The 26,177-nt window shown below is 37.2% G+C and overlaps 1 protein-coding gene across 5 annotated transcripts in view; it reads left to right on the top strand.

Moving 5' to 3' along the window:
- Positions 1–25,743, top strand: part of Zeb1 (zinc finger E-box binding homeobox 1) — a 141,545-nt gene extending 115,802 nt beyond the window's left edge. For all 5 annotated transcript variants that reach the window (XM_090319076.1, XM_090319073.1, XM_090319077.1 and 2 more), the window contains 6 exons: positions 1,659–1,820; positions 7,211–7,413; positions 11,947–12,052; positions 15,646–17,453; positions 20,328–20,508; positions 23,287–25,743. In XM_090319076.1, the coding sequence (XP_090175202.1) occupies positions 1,659–1,820; positions 7,211–7,413; positions 11,947–12,052; positions 15,646–17,453; positions 20,328–20,508; positions 23,287–23,885 (3,059 nt within the window). In that variant the 3' untranslated portion in view covers positions 23,886–25,743. The remainder of the gene's footprint in view (positions 1–1,658; positions 1,821–7,210; positions 7,414–11,946; positions 12,053–15,645; positions 17,454–20,327; positions 20,509–23,286) is intronic.
- The last annotated feature ends 434 nt before the right edge of the window (positions 25,744–26,177 follow it).

The following is a 26,177-nucleotide window of genomic DNA, read 5'->3' as shown; positions in this document are numbered from 1 at the left end:
GATTTACAGGTCTTCTTGGTTTCTGTTACTTCTGTCAGCCTCTTTAGTGGAGGTGTCCCCAGGCGCCATTGACTACAAAACAACCTACTGTATTAATATAATGAAGGAAAGGAGGAATTGCCCTTTTCTCATTTTTTTTTCTATTAAGAAAGTAAGAATGAAGGATTTGGGCAAGGGTGGAAGGTAAAAATCTTCAAGATGCTAGAAGCCGAGTGAAGATACCTGTACACTGCCATTTTAGTTTGTCCCCATTTCAGTACACCAGGAAGTGCCCTTTTTCCAAATTTCGATCGACAGTTTCGTCTGGCATCTATAAAAGCATCATCTGTGAGGTACTTGGGAATCTTGTCAGCACCCACACCCTCATTACTCAAGGGCCCCCTGGAGCCAGTGCAGGAGAAGGTGGAGAACCACGGCCCAGCAAGGCAACACCCTGAGCTGCCTTCTCAATGCGAACTCCTTCTACTCTCTTCAGCTTTCTTAGCTTAAAAGAAAAAGGAATAAATAAAATATGTTTCTGCCATAGCACTCTGGCAGAAACAGAGAAAGAATAGCTTTGTTTACATAGGAATCCTAAAGGAGATGAAAAGCAATCTCTATTTATATGATACGCTTTCAATGACCCCATAGTATACCAATCTAATCCAATCTGACTACAGATAAGTAGTAAGGCTATTTATTAAAAAGCCAGATCACCAAAAGAATGCTTTATATGGGAAGGATTCATATTCAGTGTATAATTTTAAGTATTATGATAGTTGTGAGCAAAGAAAGTGGCCTTTGAGAAAAATTTTTCTTTGTTTTATTGTTAAGTCTTCTATATTGTTTTCTCTGAGTTTTGTTTATTAAGATGAATTAGAAGTATGACTAAAGCTTAAAAGTAGATATGGTGAGACTTTTGGATATTTATGACATTATAGAGTTTATGTAGCCTATACTAGCCTAGAACCTATTGTCTAGCCCAGGCTAGCCTCAAGTTGCGATCCTTCTGACAACTCCTCTTAAATACTGAGATTATATCTGTAGGCTACTGAGCCAGTTTATGTGTAAAATGAGAAAACTTTTCAATACATTACAAAAAATAGAATTCGTGTGTAATTCTTACTAAGCATCTCCTACAATTTCAAAAACAGTCGTCCAGTATGTTGAAATGAACTTTACAACTTGGAGGATGGGGTTAGGGAATTAACAGTGTTCAAGAAGTAATGATGTAACTGTAACCACTCTATACATCACCCGAAAATAAAATTAAAAACCAAAAAAATGTGACACACTATGCTTCCCTCCCAAAATTAAAGCAAAACAACACACACAAAGGAAGACAAAAACACCAAAGGCTATGGGACAAGGCTCGAGTGGTAGAACACCTAAATAGCAAGCTAAATAAAGGCCTTGATTTGAGTCCCCGTATAAAAAAGAAGGAAAGAAAAACTTTAAAAAATTGAGTTTTGTGGTGGTCAACTGGACATTAGAATCTCACGGACATTTATGCCCTGGATGGCTTTGAACCATGATCCTCAGAGCTCAGCATCCTGAGGTAGCTAGGATTACAGGCATGAGCCCCTGGCACCCGGCTTAGAATTTTTATTTAAAAAAAAATACTTTGTAACAACTTAGAAGTAAAATTGCCTTTCATTTAAAAAATGTATTTCTTTTAGTAAAAGATGATGAGTGTGACTCAGATGCAGAAAATGAACAAAATCATGATCCTAATGTTGAAGAGTTTCTGCAACAACAAGACACTGCTGTAATTTACCCGGAGGCACCTGAAGACGACCAGCGGCAGGGAACGCCAGAAGCCAGTGGTCATGATGAAAATGGTAAGTGAAGGCAAACACTCATGTTCCTTCTTACTTTAAAGGACCACTGTTTCTATTACTCTACTGTGGGAACCTAGTCTACTAAAGGGAACATGTTTATGTATTATGGGTGCTCCTCGAGAGAGTAGTCTAGCAGTTAATGGGACCTTGTCCATGATCATAGCATTATATTAAATTGGTAGCTCATGTATGTAGTTAACACTATTGCATGTAAAATGCTTAGAACAGTAGTATCTAGTCATCAGTTTCCATTTATTCAAATAGAAGCAGGCAGTAGAAAAACTAATTTGGCTAGTGGATCATTATTTTTCAGCAAGCAAAGCATAGTAGTCCAGTTCGAAGCATACTAAATGAGTGATAACCCTTTCTGTATTTGCTTTAGTCTGTTCTGATATGAACCCTCAGTTTACAAAGAATAATCAAAATGCATTAAAAAGTTGCTAAGCATGACTGAAAAGGAATAAGCTGTCCTACTCTTGCAAACACTAGAGATGAAACCATATGCAAATGCTTCCATAAGAAGTTTCATGTAATCAACAGCTCAAAAAATTGAATCACCCCAAAACTAATCTCCAAAGTAACAACCATCCTATTAAAAGATGGGCCAAAGACTTAAAGAGAGTCTTCTCTGAAGAAGAAACAAAAATGGCCTATAGACACATGAAGAAATGCTCAACATCTCTGGTCATAAAAGAAATGCAAATCAAAACAACTCTAAGATTCCACCTCACTCCAGTTAGAATGACCAGGATCAAGAAAACCAATAACAACAGATGCTGGAGGGGATGTAGCCAGGAGGGATCACTAGTACACTTTTGGTGGGAGTGCAAACTCATTCAACCATTATGGAAAGCAGTATGGCAGTTCCTCAAAAGACTAAACATAGAGCTCCCCTATGACCCAGCAATTCCACTACTTAGCATTTACCCAATTGTCCAGAAACAATGATGTTCATTGCAGCACTATTTACCATAGCAAAGATATGGAACCAACCCAGATGTCCCTCAGTTGATGAGTGGATCAACAAGATGTGGTATTTATACACAATGAAATTCTATGCTGCTGTCAGAAAGAACGACATTGCCCCATTTGTAAGGAAATGGAAAGACTTAGAAAAAAAATCATATTAAGTGAAGTAAGCCACATTCAAAGGAACATGGGCCCAATAGTCTCCCTCATTTGTCGTAATCAGTAGATACCTTGGGCTCTCCTAGCAGAGATTTACAATAGAACAAAATCTAGAGACATTAGGCCAAATAGTATGACACTAAATGTAAGGACCTCCAGGATAAGGAAACAAAAGCCATATACTGAGTGACTGTTGTCCTTAACGTACTATGTTATCTCTCATCTCTTCTGCTATCCCTTGGTTATCTCATATTGTTACAATATTTCACCTTGTTTTCTGATATATTTTATATGTGCTTAATTGGTTATTTGAAATTGAATAGGGAAGGGGGGAAATCAAGATAAGCGGGGGGAGGGTGGGAGGGAAATGGGGACCATGTCATGAGAAAAGGGTATCAATGTTTGTGAAGTTATGCACCTTCTAGCTGGTGAATATAATGTAACCCTTCTATTAATCACAATAAAAATAATTATATTAAAAAATACTAGGAGAGAAAGGCACCTTGCAGAAGTCCTCCTCTGGGATGTGCCTCTTCTGAACTCCAGCCCTGCAGATAGGGCTGGCATGTTGTGCCACAGGTCAGTGGGGGCAGTTGCGGGTTTTTGGTCCTTCTGCCTTGCCATCTCCATTCTCTTTCATTACAGCCACTATCCAAAAGAAATCCTTAGTCTAACTTTTATTGCAAAGTAACTTTTGAGTTAATGTTTGGGAGCAGTGGATCCTCATGCTCTCCTCCTCCATTTCCTCTGATTTACACAAGGAACATCCTAAAGTCAGTTTGGAAACACTCCTGAAAACACTTGTGAACCTTTGCCATAATCCTGACTACTGCAGCACCAGAACACTTTTCCTGCAGCAACTACAGGCTCAAGGCAAAAAAAAAAAAAAGTTTTATGTAGTGCTTGCCTAGCAGGCACTAAGACCAGCGTTCAATTCCTAGGTACTACAAACATAGAAAAAGCAAGTGGTGCTGGGCTCAAGGGGTAGAGTTCTAGCCTTGATAAAGTGCTCAGGCCCTGATTTTAAGCCCCAGGACTGACCAACCCTTCGAAAAAAGTTTCATGCAATAACTGTAGCAAGAGTAAGAAAATGCTTAAAAATGTGTAAGGATTGTTGAAATATTAATAGTGTCAATTTGAAACTAGGGGTAGTCCTCTGGTCCAACAACCCCAGCTACTTGGGAGGTCGACACAGGAGGACCACGGTTGGACGTTACCTCAGGCAAAACTTAGCAAGGCTCAGTCTCAAAAAGCAAGGAGGGTCACCATAGCCTACTTTAATACCATCTACTCAAGAAGTATCGGATCTAGATGAAGTCTGATCCCATGACAGCCCTAGCAAAGTGAGATCCTACCTGAAAAACAAATGAAACAGAAAGGTAATAGAGAGTGTGGTATAGAGAAAAGAATCCTAAATTGGGCTTTAAGTTCAACTTTCCAGAGTTCCCATCAGAGGAATAAGTTTACCTCAGTATTCTAGTAATCAACTTTGAATTTCTCCAGGAAACTGGGAAAGCTGGTGTGAAAAATGAAAATAGATCCCATGGCACAGGATCCATCTTTCTTAAATAGGGAATCAACTATAAAAAAAGAACAAAAACTGAAGCCCGATGTGGTGGAGCATGGTTCTAATCTCAGCCCTTGGAAAGCTGAGGCAAGATGATTACACATGTGTGGTGAACCCGCATTACATAATGAAACCCTATCTTAAAAAAAAAAAGGAAAAAGAAAAATACAATAAAATAAAATAAAGAAAATACTCTAGCCAGATGATTTTTTAAAAAAAGAAAAAGTTAAAATGTGTTATTCAGTAACAGGTCAAATTTTAGGTAACCATATCTGTAACAAAGAAAAATAGGAGAGCACTGTAGAGCTGTTTCCACCGGTGTACCAAACAGATGTACTTGTGAAGAATGAAGGCTACTGGTTATGGGATCACCCCATCTCAACTAAGTCATTACTATTCTGTTCAGCTAGTTACACGTTTGCAGAGGTCACAGTTTATCGTTACCACCATTATGATGCTCTACCATTTCTTCTTTCATTTCTTGATAGTTGGGGTTTTTTACTATCCTGGTAAAACATGGTACCATTTCATCTAAGAAGCATCAAATTATAAACAATAAAAAGGATATCAAAAAATTTTAGTATATGTATATATGTAAAACCTTTATGTGATTAAAAAAACTTTCCAAAAGCTTTGGTAAATGAAAGCAAAAAATATTTCTTATTACCTAGAACCAGTAAACGTTACAAACATGTCATTGTAAATTAATCCAATAAAATCCACTGAACACTAGAGAGCCAACTGTTATAAATTAGTAAAAACACATGAATTATAGAATGTTTTAGTTTTCTGTTCACTAGTTTCATGTTTATAATGTTTTCATGTTTATTATTTAATTAAGTGCTCATAAAATATTCCAGAGCATATAATTGTCATGCCAGCACCATCTATTTATTTACATTGAAAACATTATTATCCTCAGAAACTTTTTTTATTCCAGTAGATTAAACATGCTTTCTGCTCCTTCCTTGAAAGTTATGAATGGTTAAATTTACCCCAGTAATTAATAGTTACACATTTTGAGTCAGTGGGAAAAAATTCAGGGGATGTTTGAAAGGTTTTATATATCACTGCCAACCAAAATGCTATGGTATCTATCAAAGAAAACGTAAAACATTAAAATTAAAGAATTTTGTTTTGAAAAATAAATACATGCAAGGTCACAGATAGATAAACGAATTTTACATTTCAAAAATGGTCAGATTGTTGGGTGCTAGTGGCTCATGCCTGAAATCCATAACTGCTCAAGAGGTTGTGATTTGAAGATCACAGTTTGAAGCCAGCCAGAGCAGGAAAGTCCCTAAGACTAGAAAGTAGACAAGTCCATGATCCTCAAGTAGGGCAGCTTGATTAGTGGAATTACATGACATTATACTTGTAGAAATGAAATACCCAATCAGTGTATGTGAATTAAGGCACCTTCGTATCTGGCAAACATCATATAACCCTTTTATTAATTACAATTAAAAAATATCAAAAAAAAAGAAATACCCAGGATGATAGACTTTGACTCTTGCCTTCATAACCGCCTATGCATTCTGACAAGAAGGTTGCAAGTATAGGTTTCTTGCTGGCCTGTACAAATAGGAAGTTTGTACTAGAACAAATATAACATGATTTCCTCCACAAAGAAGAGGATCATATTAGAATTATTCCCAATAAAATATTATGTTACTCAAGTTGCTTTGCAAGTTAGTATCAAAAGTAAACCATCTTAAAGCTTGGTGCTCTGGCTATTTGATATTTTAATAAGTTTGATATCTAGTTTAACATGTTTGACTAGATACTTTGAGTTCACATCCTTAATATGTAATTTGCTGACTTGAACTCTAGTGAATATATGAAATTATGAAGTATTTGGAGATAGTTACAAAATTACTTTTTGTTGTGTTTTCCCATAAGGAATTTCGAAGAAAATAGATAATGGTATTTTTAAATGATACCACTTATCTGATTTCTTTGAATAAATAAATGTGGAATGCGACTCTTAATTAACTTGTCCTTGGATTTCAGTATAATGAACATTAAGGGTCACACGTAGGAAGTCCCGATCTGCATCTGTCCCCATCACTCCTCTTTCACATGCACATTCTTCTTGGTCTGAATTCCATCATGTGGAGACACATAACCACAAAAAGTTCTTGGAAATGTATTTTGTTCACTACTCTTTAAGACAACCTTGTAGTGTCATTTTCAAATCCAAAAGAATAAACATTAAATAAAGGGTAACAATTGTTATCACTGGAAAGAGGTTCCCCTTTAGTACATATATACATCCAGAAGCCTATGTCTTCATTTTTGTTTTGTGTAGTTAACATAGAAAAGAAGAATTGTGTGTTAATGAGAAACATAGCGGGACTGACAAATCCTACTCTTGAATACTGGCTTATTTACTGGCTTATGTGATGCTTCAGTTTTCTGCATCTGAACATCATATCTTCTCCTTTATAAAACAAAGATGTGGTGTTGGAGCATGGTTCATCAGATAGAGCTCCTTCCTAAAAAAACTATTATGCCCTGAGTTCAAACTGAAAAGATACATATACAAACAAAAGATGGCTATGTTTTGTGTTGTTTTGAGGATGAACTATGAAGTAAGTAGTACAATATCTGGCACATAGCATCAGGACTCTGTGGTATCTTTGGTAATATTTTCTGAATTTTGTAAGTTTAAAATATAAACTCTCTCTTATAGGAACACCAGATGCATTTTCCCAATTACTCACCTGCCCATATTGTGATAGAGGTTATAAACGCTTTACCTCTTTGAAAGAACACATTAAATATCGCCATGAAAAGAATGAAGATAACTTCAGTTGCTCCCTGTGCAGTTACACCTTTGCATACAGAACCCAACTTGAACGTCACATGACATCACATAAGTCAGGAAGAGATCAGGTAAGCGAAATGACATTTCACTGCCTCGCCAAACTTTGTGACCTCAACCTTGAGTGAAAGGCAAACATTTTGTCATATCACTGTTTGATCTGCAGTCTTCTAAAATTGGAAGTAGTTAGCTGTAAAGAATTTTTTTAATTTTCAGATTGTGATTCTTTATATTCTTAATTATTTTGTAAATCCCATAACAAATATTCCTCCAAATTTGAAATATTTCATAGTATAGTCCACCAAAATGTAAGAAAGTAAATACTGGCTACTACATGACTTAAATTGAAAAATTTTAAATATTTCTTGAAACCAATGATTATTTATTCTCAGGATTAAAAATCTGGAGTTTTTTTCCTGTGAAAGAAAGCTGCATACTTTTAAGTATCTAAAGTTTTAAATTTCCACTCAAAAAATATACTGTGCCTCATCTTTCTAGAAGTACAAGCCAGAAATGGTGCTCTGTAACTATACACCATTAATAAGTTTGTAAGTTTAAACTATTAGCCCTTTTATCTAGCTTTAAAATCAAGGAGCTTTACCAGTTGTCCTTTTTGGTACAAGGTCTTAATGACCATCATCTATCAGCACTTAAAATAATAAACATTAAACTCTAACTTTAAATATCAAAAGATTCTCAATTTAGAGCCAGATGGAGGACTAAAAGTATATACCACTTTGATTCCTTGGATGAAAAAAAAAATCATGGAACTAAGCAAAATCACTATTTGAAGAGAGAAAGGGAGAGAGACCATGGGATTCAGAAGGAAGCATCTAGACAGCAGAAAACAAGGAGAATCATAGGCATCAGAGAAAAAAGAAAAGTACTGAGCTCCAAGCCCTTGCCTGATACCCCTCAGGAGAGGGAGGAGGAATGAAGTCATGACCACAGAGGCACAGGGCCCTGGAGACAAGTCTGCCTTACTAGTTGCAGAGTAGGCCCATACCTCCTGCTAGCCTCAAGTCCAGCATGGGGTGTTGATGAGACAGAGATAAATTAAGACCCACTGGGGCAATAGCAACAAGTGTTTAGATTCTTCATTGATACTGAATTACATGATTGAAGGATAAGAGTTATATGCTGTGCATGACTAAAAGACTCATTTAACAAACTTGGAAAGAGGATAAATTTCTCACAGCAGGAAATAGGCAAAGGGTGTTACCTATGTGACAGGAGGTGTCCCTTGCTAAGGCAGTTCCACTCATGGAAAAAGCAGTCCACTGGCTCAGATCTCTAGATTTCCCAATAGGAAGTCTTGCCTGTTCCTCTCTGCTGAGTCTGCGGGATCTCAAAACGGCCCTGCCTGTCCACAGGAACCTCCACCTGTTGGAAAAGCTGCTTTGTTAAGAGAACCAGCCTGGCAAACTTGTTACAATAGAATAGCCAAAGTACCTCTCCCAACAGGAAAGCTAGGACCTTCTGCCCCTTAGAAATGATACCTCTCTGAAGCTGTTGCCCTGTCACCTGCTACTAACTGCTCCCGCTGCAACCCACCCTGTGAGCTGCTGCATGAGACAAATTATTTCAAGTTACCACTCAGAAATAACCACATTTAATTAGGCATGAATGGACATCGGCAGACAGAACACTGGAGGAAAATATTGGACAGTTGGACAGAATTCAGCCAGTATCCAAACTTCTCAATGAAAATTAAAACTTTTGTTATGTTTCATCTTCCATTTTTAAATTTTTATCATTGTGTTAATTTCACTTTTACAAATTAATCTACTGATGGTTTATCAACCTGTGTTTATTACTCTTAATTCCTCTATCCTACTTCAGTTTGTGACTATAGCCTCCCACCCATAACCATTGAACTGCCTGCGTTCCTACACGCAGGTATTTTACCTTCATCCCACATACTTCACCCTCCTGACTGAATCTTCTAATATCCTTATTTTTTTCTTATACCCTCTTTATTTCACCCCCAAACATTAATTGCCATACAACAAATACTTTTTTCTTAATTCCCTACAGTATTACATAAGAATTCTAGTCCCTTTGATAGGCAACACATTTGTTCTTTAGAGATTTTATCATTGAAGGTTGCAGAATTTTGTCAAATGCTACTATGTTAATTGAGATAATCATACAATTTTTGTTCATGAATGTTTATGAGCTGTATTACATTCATTGATTTACAAATATTGAACCACCTTTTCCTTTCTTTTCTTTTCTTCTCTTTTCTTTTTTTTTGTGGGTCATGGGGCTTGAACTTAGCCTGGGCACTGTCCCTGAGCTCCTCAGCTCAAGGCTACCACCCTGCTCTTGAGCCAAGCCCCACTTCTCATTTTCTAGAGGTTAATTGGAGATAAGAGTCTCAGGTCCTTTTGTGCCCGGGCTGGCTTTGAACCTTGATCCTCAGATCTCAGCTTTCTGAGTAGCTAAGATTTACAGGCGTGAGCCACCACACCTGGCTTAAACCACCTTTTCATCCATGAAATGATGTTTGAGATTATGTTCTCTAAAATGAAAAGTTAATCAACTGTTATGTTCTCTAAAATGAAAAGTTAGTCAACTGTGACCCCTCTCTCTACTTATTGTAGTACTGGAATTCCTTGCCAGAGCAATAAGACAAGAGAAAAAAAAAACCCAGGGTTTGAAAGCATTTTCAGTATCATGGAAGGGTTTTTAAACCAACAGTAACTTATTTCTGTATTACACAGTGAAATCAGAGAAACAAGTCCATGAACAAAAGTACAACTCCATACACTTTAGTCCCCTCCCCCCCAAAAAAATCCTAGGAATTATTTTAAATAAAGGATGCTAAAGATCTGTACACTGAAAGCTACAAAACCTCAAAGGAAGAAATTAAAGAAGATATAAAAATATGGAAAAAGCTGCCATGTTCTTGGACTGGCTAAATTATGCTATGCAAATGGCTATAATACCAAATCCAATCTATAGCTTCACTAAAAGCCCGCCGAAATGTCTTTCTTTCCAAAAATAGAAAACTAATCCTAAACTTTATGTAGAAAGATGAAAGACCCTTAAGTGCAAGTAATCTTGACAGCTTACCAGAGGATTCTGAATATCTACATTCTAAATTTTGGGGAACCCTTGTCAGTACACCCAATGTAGATCCTACAGAGAATAAGTTAAGTTAGATGCTGCTAGCACTATGGCTAACCAAATAGAAGTAGCATAACAAAAAAAAAAGGAGAAAAGTCAACTTTGTTTCTTCAGGACTTCAGCAAACAAGACTTAGGAAATAACAAGAATACAGAAGTGAGAGTAGTAGTAAAGTATTCTGGAGAATAGTACCAGAATTTCCAATAGTGAACTAATGATAAAGTCCCTGAAGGAACTTATGAAATGGAAAGGAGTATGAAGAGAAGAGAAGGAGGAAATGGATACAGAGAAGGTACTGTTGGGGCAAATACTACCTACTTGTTGTTCTGTTGAGTGTGGTACCATAGGTAGTACCGTATAATGCTTTTCTGATGTAGCCACAGAGTGGATAAGACTTGGGGGAAGAGTCTGTTAATAAGACATTTCACAGTAACCCCATCCCACCACTGCTGCCACTATTCCCTCTTTATACTGTTGGAGAGTATGCTATGACTAAAAGATAGCATTTCTTTGTCTTGCCATTGGATTGATTTGATAAACATTTGGGTTTCTGTTACATACCAGGTCTTATTCTAGGTAAGGAGATAAAAGTGAAAAAGACAAGAAAAATCCTAGTAGAAGGTTACACACATAAAGCAAACAGAGCTTAGTATAAATTAAAATATAGCAAGGTAAGAAGAGAAGTGATGGAGGCTGCTAACATAGGGTAGGAAGAAGTGAGAATGATACCTCTGTACTGAGCCCTAAATAACATGAAAGAGCCAGTCTTGGAATATCGAGGCTTCCCTTATCTCTGATGGAAAGCTTGGAGGGATGGACTTATGGATGCTGTCCAAGAAACAGGAAAACGGCCAGCTAGAACAAATGGGAGGGAGATGGATGACTGCAGTACTGGAGGGTCAGATGATGTAGGGCAAGATAAAGACTGTATTCTGTATTCTGTAGTTTGTGATGAAAAAAACAAGAACAGTGGGCTTTAAAATTATTTTTGAGAGAATTATTGGGTAGAGAATAGATCAAAAGAGACAACAATGGAAAAGCAGTGGTCCTTTTCTCTTTTTATGACCTTATTATTCAATTGAGTTACTGGGCTTTAGAAAGATCATTAAATATTCTTGGACTGTCTGTAAATTAGAGACCAGAAATAAGAATCTCTAGTTAATGCCTAGCAAATTCTGTATTATTTTAATACTTAGTAAATACTGTATTGCTTAATAAATGATCAATAAAGCATAGCTCTAATACCTGAAATAAAGTTGGGATTTTTTTCTTTTAAGTCAAAATTCTATTTCCACAATCAACATCCTATTTGGTAATTTTAAGAGTTGTATTTTTATAACTGCTACAATTTCAGGTCTTTAAGAAATGAAATAATTATCAAACTTACCAAAGCAGTATTGTTAGCACATTGGATGTTCTGTATATCTAAAGTTCTTTTACTTTACAAATAAAACACCAATTCTTTCTTACAGAGACATGTGACGCAGTCTGGGGGTAATCGTAAATTCAAGTGCACTGAATGTGGAAAAGCTTTCAAATACAAACACCACCTAAAAGAGCACTTAAGAATTCACAGTGGTAAATATTTGCCTTGTTTCTGCATCCTGCATGTCATAGCATCTGAGTTAATAAATTTGTCATAACATGAGGCATAAATATGATTAATAATTACTTGCTTTACTTTGAGAATAAAGACTACTATGGAGTCTATAAATGATATTGTAATAACATCTTTACCTTTAAAGTATATGAATTTATATAATAACAGACTCCACATTTCTTAACCAGAAGATAATAAAGCCTGTTTTAACAAATATGTCCCAAAACCACTTAAGCATTCTGCTGAATGTTAATTTCTTTGGGTGGAGATGGAATTTGCAAAAGGAGATAAGAAGATGGATATAGCCTTTACATGAGAAAGTGGAAACAGAACCTCAGTGAAAAAGTCACAGAGAGGTACTATGTAGCCATTAATGAGGGCACCAGAGGAGCAAGAACTGTGCAGAAGAGTATTCCCCATCATCCTCACCTTTTCCTCCACCTACACCATTACTTACATAGTGAATCATATTTGATTTAAAAAAGGTATTCACGATTTACACCGAGAGCTTGTATTTTCATGTCTTTTCAGATTCTACCTAAACAAAAGCAATAAACTACAAGAAATTTTGGCATTCCCCATTACACTATGAAATCTCTTCGTATTTTGATATGTTACTTTTATTTAAATAATTTAAATGAAAAATCTGTTAGCCACTAGTGGGAAAACATGGATGTTTCACATCGTGTGCTTTGTGAAAGATATGCATTAACATTTACATTTCACAAACATCTTCCTATAGAAAACTACAGTTGAGTGTCCGTGAGGGTGATTATTGGTGATATTTGTGACATAGTGTGGAGTTTTGCTGTATTGATCACTGAAGTTACATCTCTGGGTTCAATATCACTCTCATTGTCATTTGCAGATGTTTGCACCAAGATTCTTTTGGAAAACCATATTTATATTCACACTTTTGATCAATGTTTCTGAAAAGCAGAGATTAGCTTTTACAGCTTCCCATAGCACACTGTTTCCTACCTTGCTTACTGTGGAGCAATGTACATCAATAATAGCATAGTTTCAGTGACCTGCTTTTGAGGGGAAGGCAGGGCTAGGGACAACTCCATGCAGTCACTTTACCTCTTGAGCTGTATTCCCAGGCCTTCTGTCTTGAGACAGTGTCTCCCAACTACCTTTGCTTTGACTGGCCTGGACCTTTCAGTCCTCCTGACTCTAATCCCTAGGTAGCTGGGATTACAGGCATGTATCACCAATCCTGGAAATAATGTACTTTCATACTGAATATGATTCAAATTCAACAGGTTTTTAAATTAGTATAGGAAAAAGGGAAGGAATGCTTAGAGGAGGATCGACATAGTTGTATGGGAAGATTTATCTGTTTTATGAGAAAGTTGGAAAGCAGACTAGATGGGTCTAGAAACAAGAATTTTAAATGTAATTGCAAATTTTCCTGCAATGTTATCTAATATCTGGCTCGTGCTTTTCACACTAGGAAAGGAATGAACTATATATCCTTCTGTCAACTTCTATAGTTTTTTTCTCAGATGGATTTTTAAAAGGATTTGAAAATCAGGAACCAGAATTTTGTTTCCTAAAATTGACTGAATTGTTTCTCTATTATGCTTTTATAATATAAAAATAATTGTATGTTACTAAGATATAAATTTTAATGATGAACCCTATGCAGAATTGTGTTCATTAACAGGCATTTTTACTCTGTATAGAAGCTAAGCTATGGTAAGGTGAGTTATGCCCCCAAATCTGCTCTAGGGATAGGACAAAACACTTGTACAGAACACCTGCACAGCCCTTCCCCAGAGAATAATGTCATGTAAATCGTGGCTTTAGTGGTTTTAGCCTGAAAATTTTCACATTAAGCAAATATTCACTTCTACTGTTAGGGGAAAAAATCCAGTATTCATAGTACATTTAACTGAGTAGTGAAGCTTACCAGCGTAACTAGTAATAACCTTAGCAGAGGTAAATGCAATGATGTGCTTAATTAAGAAATGCACCATAAAGCTATGATGTCAGAAACTACAGGATTCCAATATAGTAATTATTCTGTAGACTTTCTTTCTCAGAGTGACAAATATCAAGATGATTTTGAGCAAGAAGTGTAAACTAATTAGTATGCATTGAAAACTTGACTATATATAAACACTTACTAGTTTTAATATACATTTACTTTACTTTTAGAGACCTCAGCAAAGGTAGAATATGGAGGCTCACTTGTCCAAAGTCACTAAACTGTTTCTGGTATCATCTTGACTTCATAGCCACTGGTCTTTATAATCTACTTGTTTATAAAGATAAAATATAATCTGTAACTGTATCTCAAAGAAGAAATTATTCAAGTTTTTTTTAACTTTGCAGTATTGATCTTGTATTATTAGCAAAACCTACACTGACTTTCTCACTGCTTTCATTTTTGTTTACAGAAAATAAAGGCAAAAAAAGAGATTTATTGTACTGCTGAGTAAACAGATCAGTATTATCATATTTCATGATTAGCCATCATTCATCTAATAAAAGTTCAAAGATATCTTTAAAACCTGCGGTGTGACCAATACATGAGCTAAATGACCAACAGGACCCTGGGGTTCACACCTTACTGGAGCTAATGGTTTATAACCTATTGAGTATAAAGTCAGGAAATCTAGCTATAAATTAGAACCAAAAATTAGACAATATTCCATTCAGCTTCATTCTTCTCCAGTTTTTTTCTATCAATGTCTCTCCATGGCTGATGGGAATAAAAGCTTTGTGTTCCTCAGGAAGTTTAGAAAAACAACTTAAAGGAGGCTTCCATAATCCCTTACGTGTATCTCCTGCCAGTTCACACAAATACTGTATCAAGAAGATAATCTGTTTTAATATAAAAATAAAATCTTCAAGATGATTTGCAAACCTAAGAGAACTTATATCCTTAGGAATAATATACATTCCAAATTAATAAATCAGTGATTACAGCAATGCCTTATATTAAGGATTGCCTTCCATTAAGAGAGATCTTTTATTCCTTTCTTCTTAGATAGCTTTTTTTTCTGAAGTAGATTGAATAGAGAAAATATGTAAATGATATAGATCTGTAAAACAGGGTAAGAAAAACTAATTGAAAGAGTTGGATTATTTTTGTATTTGAGAAAAATTAGCTAATGTTACAAAGATTAGCAGATAAGATTTTCACATATCCTGAGAAGATTCCCTGATTGATCAGCATGCTGATTGATTAGTTCAGGCTAAGATTTTCATAAAATGTATGTGGCTTTTTAACTTAAAAAAAAAAGATAGGGCCAGGAGTTTGGCCTAGTGGTAGATGATAGAGTGCTTGCCTAGCATGCATGAAGACATACATAGAAAAAAGCCGGAAGTGGTGCTGTGACTCAAGTGGTAAAGCTCCAGCCTTGAGAAAAGTCCAAGGATAGTGCTCAGGCCCTGAGTTTAAGCCCCACAACTGGTAAAAAAAAAGATTACAAATAAAGATTTGTCACAGTATATTTGTTAATCTTGCTTTTTAAAATTGATACTGTTTATATTTGGAGAAAATGTGGATGCATAAAAGTTTATGCCTAATAATTTAGTGACTGTAATTTTTTTTATTTAGGAGAGAAGCCATATGAATGCCCAAACTGCAAGAAACGTTTTTCCCATTCTGGTTCTTATAGTTCACATATAAGCAGTAAAAAATGTATCAGCTTGATGCCTGTGAATGGGCGACCAAGAACAGGACTCAAGACATCCCAGTGTTCCTCGCCATCTCTCTCGGCATCACCAGGCAGTCCCACACGACCACAGATACGGCAAAAGATAGAGAATAAACCCCTTCAAGAACAACTCTCTGTAAACCAAATTAAAACTGAGCCTGTGGATTATGAATTCAAACCCATCGTGGTTGCTTCAGGAATCAACTGTTCAACCCCTATACAAAATGGGGTTTTTAGTGGTGGTGGCCCATTGCAGGCAACCAGCTCTCCTCAGGGTGTGGTGCAAGCTGTTGTTCTGCCAACAGTTGGCTTGGTATCTCCCATAAGTATCAATTTAAGTGATATCCAGAATGTATTGAAAGTGGCAGTAGATGGTAATGTAATAAGGCAAGTTTTGGAGAATAATCAAGCCAATCTTGCATCCAAAGAACAAGACACAATCAATACTTCATCCATACAACCAGGTGGCCATTCTGTTATTTCAGCCATCAGTCTTCCTTTAGTTGATCAAGATGGAACAACCAAAATTATCATCAACTACAGTCTTGAGCAGCCTAGCCAACTTCAAGTTGTTCCCCAAAACTTAAAAAAAGAAAATCCAGTTCCTACAAACAGCTGCAAAAGTGAAAAGTTACCAGAAGATCTTACTGTTAAAACTGAGAAAGACAAAAGCTTTGACGGGGGAGTAAATGATAGCACTTGCCTTCTATGTGACGATTGTCCAGGTGACCTTAATGCACTTCCAGAATTAAAGCACTATGACCTAAAGCAGCCTGCTGCTCAGCCTCCTCCACTCCCAGCCCCAGAAGTTGAGAAGCCCGAGTCCTCTGTTTCAGCAGTTACTGGAGATGGCAATTTGTCTCCCGGTCAGCCTCCTTTAAAGAATCTCTTGTCTCTCCTAAAGGCCTACTATGCCCTGAATGCGCAACCCAGTGCAGAGGAGCTCTCAAAAATCGCCGATTCTGTAAACCTACCACTGGACGCAGTAAAAAAGTGGTTTGAAAAGATGCAAGCTGGACAGATCTCAGTACAATCTTCTGAACCATCTTCTCCTGAACCAGGCAAAGTAAATGTACCTGCAAAAAATGATGAACAGCCCCAATCTACAAATGCAGATGAACCCCAGGATAGCTCAAGTCTGCAAAGTCCTCTGAAGATGTCAGATTCTCCGGGTTTACCAGTAGGATCAACAGTCAATGGTTCCAGAAGTAGTACACCATCCCCATCACCTTTAAACCTCTCCTCAGCCAGAAACACACAGGGTTACTCGTACCCAGCAGATGGTGCACAGGAAGAGCCACAAGTAGAACCTCTTGATCTTTCACTACCAAAGCAGCAGGGAGAGTTATTGGAAAGGTCAACTATCACTAGTGTTTACCAGAACAGTGTTTATTCTGTCCAAGAAGAACCCTTGAACTTGTCTTGTGCAAAAAAGGAGCCACAAAAGGACAATTGTGTTACAGACTCAGAACCAGTTGTAAATGTAATCCCAAGTGCCAACCCCATAAATATTGCTATACCTACAGTCACTGCCCAGTTACCCACAATTGTGGCCATTACTGACCAGAACAGTGTTCCATGCTTACGAGCACTTGCTGCCAATAAGCAGACTATTCTGATTCCACAGGTTGCGTACACATACTCAACTACAGTCAGCCCTGCGATCCAGGAACCACCCCTAAAAGTGATCCAGCCAAATGGAAATCAGGTAAAATACACACACCCCCGAAAACCTGGTTAGTTCAGTGCTAGGTTTAAAAAATGTACATTCACTGCAGTGTCAATTTGGTTGTTCCAAACATATATATATATATATATATATATATATATATGATATCGGTGCAAGTGGCTTACACTTGTAATCATAGCTACTCAGAAGGCTGAGATCTAAGGATTGCAGTTCAAAAACAGCCATGTTTATCTCCAATAAACTACTCAGGAAAAGCCAGTAGTGGTACTGTGGCTCAAGTGATAGAACAAAAAGAGGTTCAGGGACATCACCTGCATCTTAAGTTCAAGCACTAGAACTGGCAAATAAAAATTAAAACAAAGAGCTGGGCTTCAGTTGTATCTGGAGTCCTCCCTGTTCTGGAAGCTGAGACTAAAAAGATCATAGTCCAACCCAGCCCAGACAAAAAGAGAGACTCATCTCAAAGATGACCAAAGGACAAAGGGCATATGCCTAGCGTGATACTAACAAAGAATGAATGGATCGGGCCAGGAATTAGCATCTCATACCTTCATAATTCTAGCTACTTGGGAGGCTGAGATCTAAGGATCCACTTTGAAGCCAGCTTGGGCAGACAAATCCATGGGTCTCTTTCTCTCCACTTAACTAGTAAAAAGCTGGGGCTAGAGATATGATTCAGGTGTTAAAGCTCCATCATAAAATGCTGATTGAGAGAGCAAGGCCCAGTGCTAGCACACATAAAAATTGATCAATGTTTGCTTCAACTTTTGTGGCATGTCTTCACTTTCTTACTAATCCAAAGTAATCATCTCAATTAAATTTAAAGTATTACTCTATATGAGAAATGACATCTGTGTCTCAGCTGGAAACCTACTTAAAGTTATAAACAGAAAATTTTTAATACTCCTAATTTTCTTTATATAAACCCCCAAAATGATTAATAATTTCTCCTTCATTGTCATTATCAGTAATTATGTTCACAAGTTCACATTAGACATATTTATCTATACCTTTTAACAACATCTTTCATTATAATTAAACAGGAAGTATACAGGTAAATCATCTAGTAAATTGCCTAATAGTTTATGAGCAGTGATTATAAGAAGGCAGATGATTATATATGAGGAATTGTGATCATGAATCTCTATGCATTTTCTCTTGCTATACAGGGTCCAGGAGTTTGGCCTAGTGGTAGACTGCTTGCCTAGCATGCATGAAGACCTGGGTTCAATTCCTTGGTACCACATACAGAGAAAAAGCTGGAAGTGGTGCTGTGCCTCAAGTGGTAGAGTTCTAGCCTTGAGAAAGCCCAAGGACAATGCTCAGACCCTGAGTTCAAGCCCCAAGTCTGGCAAAAAAAAAAAAAAACTCCATGACAATTTTGAATACAGCTGTGTTATGTGACTGTTGTTTACATCCTTGTTCAAGATTTTTACATGTCCCTAAAATTCCTATTTTTTAAATCAAGTGGATACCAGAGATGACTATTTGATCTTTAATTCAAATATCAGCTGTAAGTTGGTAGTCTAATAAATTTAATATCATTAAATATGTATTTGCTGCTTCGATGTTTCCCTTAAATATTGTTATTGTTACTGAGTTTCCTGAAATTGTAATCACTCTTGAAAAATATTTCACAGGTCTAGTGAATTTATTTATTTTTATTTTTTATTTATTTTTTGCCAGTCATGGGGCTTGAATTCTGGGCCTGGCACTGTCCCTAAGCTCTTCAGCTCACGGACAGCGCTTTACCACTTTGAGCCACAGCACCACTTCCAGTTTTCTTGTGGCTAAATGGAGATAAGAGTCTCATGGACTCTCATGCCCATTTGGCTTTGAATGTCTATCCTCAGATTTCAACCTACTGAGTAGCTATATTTTTTGTATATGAAACAGCTTGTACACCTTTGAATACAAAAATGGGCTGCTTTTAAATTTTCACATAGCCCTATAACTAGATCAAATAGCAGTGGTTATTTTGGTATTTATGAGTAGCTGACAGTGATCCAGACAAATTCCTGTGTTTCTTTTACCTTAAGAAGGCACAAGCAATGTGGAAAGCTTTGTACTTTCAGGAAGTATATAGGTACAGGCAACAGACTAGAACAGTTTTTTTTTTCATTTTATTTTTAATTATCAAGGTAATGTATAGAGGGGTTATAGTTACATTCCCCAGAACATAGTGAGTGCATTACTGCTCATATATTGATATCCCTTCTTATGTCAGACTAGAACAATCTTACCTGATCTCACTTTGTAACAGTCTCTCTCCAAGAGTATTCTACTCCAAGAGGGTCTTCTACTCTGCCCATATTTTCTTCCTCAGACTGCTTGAATATTTTTATTCTACTACAATTCTAAAGATTCCTTTTTTTTTTTTTTTTTTGATGGGGCATGGGTCATGGGGCTTGAACTCGGCCTGGGCGCTGTCCCTGAGCTCTTCAGCACAAGGCTACCACCCTACCCTTGAGCCAATGAGCCAAGCCCCACTTCCCATTTTCTAGAGGTTAATTGGAGATAAGACTCTCCGGTCCTTTGTGCCCAGGCTGACTTTGAACCTTGATCCTCAGATCTCAGCCTCCTGAGTAGCTAGAATTACAGATGTGAGCCACCAACTTCTATTCCTTAAAAATACCAATCCTTTTGTGCTCTTCCAAGATTCCTCATTAGAAAGTGTTAGACCACCTCTTTCTTGTCCTGGGGACCAGAGAGTGCTTCAGAATCCAGAGTTCTAGAACCAGAGGGTGTCTCAGGCATGCCCCTCCGCAAAGCTGAGCACAGGCTTGCTGACTGTTCCAGAGCTCACATCGACATAGTGTGGAAACCCATGCCTTATTTGCCTCTCTGGTTTATCTTTTAATTTGAAATTAAATCATCTGTTTTTCCTCTTAGGATGAAAGGCAAGACACTAGCTCAGAAGGAGTATCAAATGTGGAAGATCAAAATGACTCTGATTCTACACCTCCCAAAAAGAAAATGAGGAAGACAGAAAATGGAATGTATGCATGTGACTTGTGTGATAAAATATTCCAAAAGAGTAGCTCATTATTGAGACACAAATATGAACACACAGGTATGTCAGTAAACACAATGTTGCCTATAAAATTGCTTATTATATGACATACTGAAAAAATGCCAGATTATCACTGATATTGTTTTCCACATCTCAAATCCTGATGCTCTTACCAGTCCTCTTTGTGGACCTAGTATTTAAACTGTGTTCCTTTTTTGTTTTTGTTTTTGTTTTGTTTTGATTTATTCCAGTAATGGCTGACATGGCATTTATTCTGTCCACATTCATTGAATGCAAGTTTATGCTATAATGATCACACATAGTACACATCTATAAAATAGGAGCCCAAAAAGATAAAGTTAGAGGGAGAGGAAAACGTCTGCATCTGAGGATGCATAGGCATGCAAGATTTGCTTGTTTTACTGGCAAGCCTTGGATCCTTGTCACTCAACGGTCTCAGAAAGGTATTTTATGTTTTGTAAAGAATTTCTGCCTTCGAGGTTAAACTGAATGATTCTAAGGTAGCTCTGTATAATCTTCAACAAAATATACACTCCTTAAGGAATTGGAAGAGTTTGGCTCACGGGCCAAATATGGGGCTAGACCTGTTTTGATATGGATTATGAGCTAAGAATGGCTGGAGTTATTTTTGTTTTGTTGGGGTTTTTTGTTTCTGTTTTTGCTGGTACCTGGCTTTGAACTTATGGCTTTCTGCTTGCTTGGCTTGCTTGGCTGGCACTCTGCCATTTGAACCATGCCTACAACCTGGCTGGCTTTGAACTTCAATCCTCTAGATCTCAGCTTTCTGAATAATTAGGATGACAGGTATGAGCCACCAAATCCCCAATTTAAGAATTTTTTGGATTTTTAATAATGGAAAAAAGATATAAAGAGTAATTATGATGTAAAATTATTTAAGAATCAAATTTCCAAATCCCTATAAAGGTTCAGTGGGTCACAGCTGCATCTATTTGTTTGTCTATCATCCATAGCTACTTTCCTGCTAAAATGAAAGATTGGAGTGTCTACAGCCAGGGACCATTTGGCCAGTAAAGCCTAAAATATTTACTACTGGCTTTTACTGAAAACATGTGACAACTCCTGGGCAGATTCCAACTACCCAGCAGAGTGCTAGTAAATTTTAATAACTGGTTCTCTGAAGAGTGGGGAAGCCCTGATACAAAAGTAGTATTTGCAGATTTCTGTGGCCTAAATACTTCCAGCATGGTTTATTTCAAAGTTGAGTCAGCTTCCATTCACCCCACAGAATTTCTGATAATTGAACAGTAGACTCCTTCTAGCTAATGAAAACAGGCTGCCATGTACCTTGTCTCTCTAACACAGGTTTGCTGTACAAATGTCTGATTTTATCATAAGCTCTTCAACCTCTTACCCCTTCTTCCATCACTTTTACCAGAATTTTGGCCACAATATTCATATATATTTTACATCCTTATCATCTATCTTAAAACATTTACTCGTATGAGAAGAGACATAGCATAGAGAAATGTTTCCCCTTTTATGATCTACAGGTTCAGAGATACTTCACACTAACACATGAGTAGTTCTTATAGTTAAAAAGTGGTATTATAGGGGCCAGCAGTTTGGCCTAGTGGTAGGGTGCTTGCCTAGCATACACGAAGAGGTTCAATTCCTGGGTACCACATACATAGAAAAAAGCCAGAAGTGGTGCTGAGGCTCAAGTGGTAGAGCTCTAGCCTTGAGAAAGCCCAAGGACAGTGCTCAGGCCCTGAGCTCAAGGCCAGGACTGGTGGTATTATAGACCAGGATTGGTGGTCATGCATGCAATTTCAGCTACTTTAAGAGGTGGTTGTTGGGAGAATTGTGATTTGAGGTCAACCTAGGGGACCCCCCCCTCCACTGCAAAAACACAGCAAGCTTGGCACTAGTGTTTCATGCCTAGTAATGTAGGAGGCATCAGTAGGAGAATTGCTACCTGTCTGGGTAAAAACACAAGAGCCTGTTCTAAAATAGCTAAAGCAAAAATATCTGGCAACACAGCCCAAGTGGTAGAGCACTTGGCCTTGCAAGCATAAGGCCAGAGTTCAAATGCTAGTACCACCTTCCAAAGGACATATTCGTGAGAGAGGGTCATGTCTCTCCAAACATATTTCTCTAGTTGTTTTCACCAAAAATTTGTTTTTCTCACAAGAATTAAATGTTAGCAAATACCAGAATTAAAAATACATACATAAACATCCTGTCTTTCAAAGAAAGCTTTTCAAAAAAACATTGCTGTGTCTTCAGTGTTAGCTGTTTGGTCACATTGAAATTAAAACTGCCCCTGATGATGACCCCACTGTTGTCAGTGCTGAAGAGAAGCTGCAGTTCTCAAGCTTATGCATTCTCAGTGGGGCAAGATTTTCTTCAAGAGGAAAGCTTGTTCGTTGGCTTTTGAGTAAAACATTTTGTAAACCTTTAGATATTACAATTTCTTAAGAACCTCAGTACATTGATGGTAACTTTGGACTTTAAAGGATCCTGAAATGTGTTTTAAGTTGAGAAACACCTCTATCCCTTCTTGCTGTCTCTGAACCCACTGTCAGCTCTCATCAGAGTCATGATGCTACTATTTTTAACATTCCTATCTTATGTAATTCCCACTGGCTTTTTCATCTACAAAGTATGTAACACTGAATTTTTTATATAAACAAGAGATCATATTATTACATTAACAAAACAGAATTGAAGATCTGGAAGTATTTTAAACATGGAATTGTAACTCCACCCTTTCCCCAACCTAAATTATTCCTGACACATAGAAGGACTGTATTTGCCTAGCAGCACTTTTGCTTCATAGCTGTTCTTACGTTTCAGGTAAAAGACCTCATGAGTGTGGAATCTGTAAAAAGGCATTTAAACACAAGCATCACTTGATTGAACACATGCGATTACATTCAGGAGAAAAGCCCTATCAATGTGACAAGTGTGGAAAGCGCTTCTCACACTCGGGATCTTATTCTCAGCATATGAATCACCGCTACTCCTATTGCAAGAGAGAAGCAGAAGAACGCGACAGCACAGAGCAGGAAGAGGCTGGGCCGGAAGTCCTGATGAATGAGCATGCCGCTGCCAGGGCATCTCCCTCACAGGGTGACTCCGATGAGAGAGAAAGCTTGACAAGAGAAGAGGACGAAGACAGTGAAAAGGAGGAAGAAGAGGAGGAGGAGAAAGAAATAGAAGAATTGCAGGAAGAAAAGGAACGTGGAAAACCACAAGGAGATGAGGAAGAGGAGGAGGAGGAGGAGGAAGACATGGAAGAAGAAGAAGTAGAAGAGGCAGAGGATGAAAGAAAAGAAGCGAACACTCAAGGGCCAATGAAGGATGGTGGGGCTGTCAGCCAGGCCGGCAGCTTAGAACAGAAAGTGAGCGCGAGTACTGAGCAGGTGTCTGAAGAGAAGACAAATGAAGCCTAATAGTTTTCTAGGAGGAAAATAAATTCTACTTGGTAATGAAGTCTCTTCTATATTATCCATGCTTTTTATGGAAGCACAGTGCCCTATGCTGTGATTCCTATCACTACTGTGTAAAGTCAGAACTGAAAAAAACACAAAATACAAAAAAAAAAAATCCGGGTGTGCCTGAACCTCAGACCTAGTAATTTTTCATGCAGTTTTCAAAGTTAGGAAGAAGTTTGTAATATGAAGCAGATTAGAAACTTTGATGACTCAGAAAGCAAAGATGGAACAGGTTAAAGGAAAATGATTACTAGATAAGCATCTAGCATTGTTTCATTTTATCAGTATTATTTCTCTTATGTTGGTTCATTCTTAAGCTGTACAATTGGGAGAAATTTTATAATTTCATTGGTAAACATATGCTCAATCCGCTTCAGTATTTTATTATGTTTCTAAAATGTGAGGACTTCTGCAGTACAAAATTCCCTTCACAGAGATCTATAATGCAGTTCCAAACCATGAGAACTACCTTTTATAAATTCAGTTTAGAAGGTAGTCATTTCATAGTGGAGCATATTGTCAGCCTTAAGAAAGCAGCCGATAGAAGAACTGAAGTTCCTTTTACTCATGCGATTTTAATGGAGTTCAGAAGATGGTCATTGAGTTCTGACTGCAGGGTCTAACAGTGTTGATACTGGCAAAGACAAACAGAGGTGTCAGAATCAGTGTTCATGATTGTATTTGAGTATGTGGTAGCAAATATGAAGGATGTGATATGAAGGTTTGTATCTCCTTTGGCCTTAAGCAAGACTCATGTGCTGTAAGTGCCATTTCTCAGTATTTTCAAGGCTTTAACCCGCCTTCATTCAGTGTGTGGCCTACAATAACTAGCATTTGTTGATTTATTCATTGTATCAAATTCCCAAGTAAAACTTAAAAACCACTGACTCTGTCAGAGAAACTGAAACACTGGGATATTTCATCCTTTAGTTCCACAGTATTCGTTTTCTGTTAATTGACATTCAGAATTTCTCTACAGAAACTAAAGGGAAATGATCTCATCTGCTTTATCCATGTACTTGCACTTCAGACATGGACATCCATCATTATTTGGCTCATAACTGTTTCCAAATGTTAGTTATTATGGACCCAATTTATTAACAACATTAGCTGATTTTTACCTATCAGTATTATTTTGTTTCTTTTAGTTTATAGATCTGTGCGACATTTTTGTACTGTATGTCTTCAAACCTGGCAGTATTAATACCCTTCTTACTGACATATGTACTTTTAGTTTTAGAAAACTTTTATATTTATGTGTCTTATTTTTATATTTCTTTATTTATTACACAGTGTAGTGTATAATACTGTAGTTTGTATTAATACAATAATATATTTTAGTATGAAAATTTGGAAAGTTGATAAGATTTAAAGTAGAGATGCAATTGGTTCTCTTGCATTGAGATTTGATTTAACAGTGTTATGTTAACATTTATACTTGCCTTGGACTGTAGAACAGAATTTAAATGGGAATGTATTAGTTTTACAACAACAATCAAGTCATTTTACCTTTACCCCGTTTTTAATATAAAACTCTTAAATTTTGAAATTCACTGTGTGACTAATAGCATGATGCTCTGCAGTTTTATTAAGAGATTAGTCTAACCATAAAACTCATTTCTTTAGCAAGCCAAATTAGGATTACCTTATATAAACAGTGTTGGGAACAATGTTTAACATTTTGTGCCAATTTGTTCCTGTATTCATGTATGTAAGTTACCAATCCGACTCTTCATTTTTAAGTTCCTTGTTACACCATGGTCATTTTCTAGTTTTTTATCAGACTCCCCCATCTCACAATAAAATGCATCAACAAGCCTGACCTACTGTCATTCTTTTCATCATTATCAAGGTTTTCTTTGGAAAACTCTGTGAAATGGAATACTATATTGCCATCTTGCACTTGATGTATCTTGAGTTGCGTTTGGGTAATGCTGAATGTTTCAGATGGTCACCACTAAATTAGGAATTTTCTCATGGCCTCGTGTTCCTGAGGAGGTCAAAGTTGACAGCTGAAGTCCTCTGTAGAGTCATTCTTTCTTCCTGGAACCTTTATCTCCCCCACACAGCCAGGTCCGTGGTTACTTACCCTTCAGGTCACTTCAGGGATGTCTGAGTTGAGATGCCTTTGTTCTGTACTCCCACCAATCCTTGTGCCTTTCTCATCATGTCTCTTGTACTGGCTGTTGTTTTCCTCTCCCTTCGGAGCAGGAACCTTATCAGTCACAGTCACTCACGTGCCCACAATCC

The sequence above is a fragment of the Megascapheus bottae genome, chromosome 26, assembly GCF_031878675.1.
Source record: "Megascapheus bottae isolate mThoBot1 chromosome 26, mThoBot2.hap1, whole genome shotgun sequence".
Classification (NCBI taxonomy): Eukaryota; Metazoa; Chordata; class Mammalia; order Rodentia; family Geomyidae; genus Megascapheus; species Megascapheus bottae.
Note: the sequence above shows the minus strand (reverse complement) of the source record. Positions and strands in the feature narration are given on the sequence as shown.